Source organism: Apis dorsata, unplaced genomic scaffold (genome assembly GCF_000469605.1).
Source record: "Apis dorsata unplaced genomic scaffold, Apis dorsata 1.3 scaffold_235, whole genome shotgun sequence".
NCBI classification, from domain to species: domain Eukaryota; kingdom Metazoa; phylum Arthropoda; class Insecta; order Hymenoptera; family Apidae; genus Apis; species Apis dorsata.
Genome location: NW_006263516.1, coordinates 976,795 through 980,369, shown reverse-complemented (window position 1 = coordinate 980,369; position 3,575 = coordinate 976,795). Strand labels below are relative to the sequence as shown.

The 3,575-nt window shown below is 22.6% G+C and overlaps 1 protein-coding gene across 6 annotated transcripts in view; it reads left to right on the top strand.

Moving 5' to 3' along the window:
• The window catches only part of LOC102671536 (thyrotropin-releasing hormone-degrading ectoenzyme-like), a 24,478-nt gene extending 21,854 nt beyond the window's left edge, over positions 1-2,624 (top strand). For 5 of the 6 annotated variants that reach the window (XM_031510517.1, XM_031510516.1, XM_031510515.1 and 2 more), the window contains exons 15-17: positions 549-689; positions 765-846; positions 2,291-2,624. In XM_031510517.1, the coding sequence (XP_031366377.1) occupies positions 549-689; positions 765-846; positions 2,291-2,461 (394 nt within the window). In that variant the 3' untranslated portion in view covers positions 2,462-2,624. Of the gene's footprint in view, positions 1-548; positions 690-764; positions 847-2,290 lie in introns of those variants that run through there. The other variant, XR_004150505.1, reaches the window with a different exon arrangement.
• The last annotated feature ends 951 nt before the right edge of the window (positions 2,625-3,575 follow it).

Genomic DNA, 3,575 nt, shown 5'->3' with positions numbered 1-3,575 from the left:
TTTTTTTTTTTTTTATATTCCAAAATAAAAATTTCAGTTTTGCAAGGGAAATTCTGAAAATTGCTTGTAGTTGGAGATTTAACGTGTATCTTCTTTTTTTCGCATTAGCAATATTTCCTAAAAAAAAAAAAAAAATTAAACAGCAAAATATATATTCCACGAATGAAATTGTATAAAATTCTTTGTCCGTCTCTCTCTGTTTTCATTAATAAATTGGCATAGTATTAATTTAATCATTTTAATAATGTTAATAATATATAAAATTTGAAATTAAAATTCAAAATTAAAATAATATGGAGATATTGTTGCTAGAAAATTATGATTTTTGTGTAAAATATTCGAAAAAACAAAAAAATATAAGGGAACGTGGTTGATTTTAGAAAATCTTATATAAATGAATATTTGGAAAATTTATTCGTATAATTTGTACGATATATTTAAGATACTGTGTTACATTTAAAAATATTTTAATTTATAATAGCTTGTATTTCTTTTACACATATCATATTGTATTGACATTTATAATAATGTTTTCTTTTGGAAAACAGTATTTTCAACGAAATACTTCATGCGGAACGATTCAAAGAGGACGAAATATCAGTAATTTTAAAGGCATTTCCACAAAATCCTGCCGCGGCTCAAGTTGCATCTCGATTCGTTCGAGCAAATTGGCAGGAAATTGCGCAGAGGTACTTTGGATTCTTTTGTGGAAAAATTCATTGTAAAAGATAGAACGTGGTAACGAAATCACTTTTCTGATCTAGGTTTTCAGGATCTTATACGATTCTAAAATATTTCGTACTATCTATGGTTAATGGATTAACTACCGAACAGGATTTGGAGGACGTAAGAAATTTTTGATACTTTCACCATATATATCTTTTATATAGAGTGTTAATATTTTGAAACGTTATTTTTAAGAAACACAAAACTTTCTATACAAAAATATTAGTTCATATTTATTTATTAAATTATAGATAGACTGTGGATTTTCATGAAAATATTTCTTACGTTACATATAAGAATTTGGCACACTTTATATAAATTATATAAATATTGTATATTCGGTTTGGTACAGATACCCAAAAATTAAAAAATTGTTTGATTATTTAATATTATTATAATAATAATTAATATTATTATTATAATAATTAATGCTGAAACCAATCGATTAAATAACGATATTTTATTTCTTCAAGCAAGTACTTTTTAAATCAATATTAAACTTTTAATATATCATTAATAAGATCACTATAAATAATATTCTTCCACAAATAAATATATTTATTCTATAATTTACCTTAAAATTCGATTATATGTTATTATACACTATTAAAATTAAGAAAAATTTAAATCTCTATAATTTCGACTTAATAATTTTCTGTCAATGAATAAAAAACTATTAAAAGCGCGAAACTTTGCCCTTCAAAATGTTTTTTCATTTATCCCGATACGACTTCTGGTTTCCGAGATATGATCTTGTAAAGAAAATAATATTTTTAATCGTTTTTTATCTCTATCCTTGTCGGACACTTGATTCTCTTATGTAATTTATCTTAAAACCTCGATTAAATCCTATTAAAATTAGAAAAAAATTTAAATCGCTGGAAATCCGAAGATAATGATTTTCGATCAATGGATGAAAGATCATTGGAAGCGTGGAATCTTACCCTTTAAAATGTTTTTTTATTTATTCTGATACGACTTCCGGTTCCCGAGATATCGCGTAAAGAAAAGTTTAATTTTTGATTATTTCCTATCTTCATCCTTGTTGCTTATTCGGACCTCTTTCTCGCATCTCGTTTAACTGACCATTTTCAAGGTTCAGGCAAGTGATATACACAATTCTTGGAAGTAGTATTCGTTTCCAGGAAAAAAATGTAGATCACTGGATCATGGGCCCATTTATAATCTCTAGATGGTTTTTAAATACTATGACATTTTAAGTGCTTATATCTCGGTAATGGATTGTGATATCGGAATAAAATAAAAAGTGATGATACGGTTTTTTTTTATTTTCTGAGTGGATTTTAATAACAGATTTTTTTCTTATAATTTTTGTATAGAAAGTTGAAGTTTTATTTGTGATTTTGAATGAATATAATCTGATGATACAATGTAAGATATATAGGGATTTAATTTTATATTTATTAGTTGTATAAATTTTAGATGTATAAAGATTTTTTTGTTTGTTTTGACCGCCAGAAACAATGCTTCAAAGATGATTCACAAATGTATTAACACTATGTATGAACGCATGTATATTATAATACATTTGTTATTATTTTAGCTTCAAATATTCAGAGAGAACCATTACGACAGTATGAAGGGAACGAGATACGCTGCTGCGCTTGTCGAAGCAAATGGAAATTTTGTAAGAATATGGTTCAAGAATTCTTTACCTCAAATTGAAAATATATTAAAAGAAGAAATGCAAAAAAATTCCAGTTTAATTGTATGAACAGTACTGCGTAAAATACGAAAATAAATATTTCCAAGAATTTTATTTCGTAAAGCTCAAACAAATAGTTTTTGAAAGACTTATAGTCATGTTTATTGTATTGTTGTAATGTAATTAGATCTTCTTAGATTTACACATTTTTTAAAAATATTTTTCAAGCATTTATTTTCAAAATTAAAAATTTTTTCTTATCAATTATTAATGATAAAAATACATTTCATATGTTTTTTTTAATAAAAAGAATAGAATATATTAAAATTTAAAATCTTTTATCTTAAAATAAATATGTTTGTTGTTTTTTAATGTTATTTAATGATAATAACTAAAATACTACATTGCATAACTTTAAGCATGAAACGATATCGAACTTTTTGTTTTTTTTATCTATTATTACTTTTTTATTTCAAAATATAATTATGAAAATGTATAAAAGAGCATACTTAAAGAAAATTGTGAAAAAGATTGATTGTCTTCATTCTTTTGCATAATAACATATATATATATTATATAGTTAAATTTGAATGATACATGTTGAAAATTTTATTTAAATTAATATTACAAATAACGAAATGTATTCTAATACATTTATGGATAGTACATATACTGCTATGAAAAAAAAAATATTTGAAATATTCATATATGAAAATTATATGGAAATTATATTTCTTTTCCAATCATTAAATATTTTACTATTTTTCAATATTCGATATTTCTTAAAATAAATACTATAATCCTTATTCTTTATAATTAATTATTATATAAATAAGCTTCATAAATAAGAAGAAACAAATAAATATAATAAATAAATATAAGTGAATGTGAAATTTAGAGAATATTCAAACTTACAGGAAAAATATTTTTAAAAAAGAATATTTTACTAGATAATGTAAAAAAAAATTATTTAAATATATCCATAAATATTTTTTAATATATTGGAATTTTTCAATTATATGATGTATGTACTTTCAAATATCTATTTGAAATTTCTTTTTTCTATTTTTTTTTTTAACAGAAATAATTTATCTTATTGAGGCAATGAAAAAATTTTAAAATATTAAAGACATTCCAAAATAACTTTTACATGGATTTTAAAATTATTACAATTATAGTAATA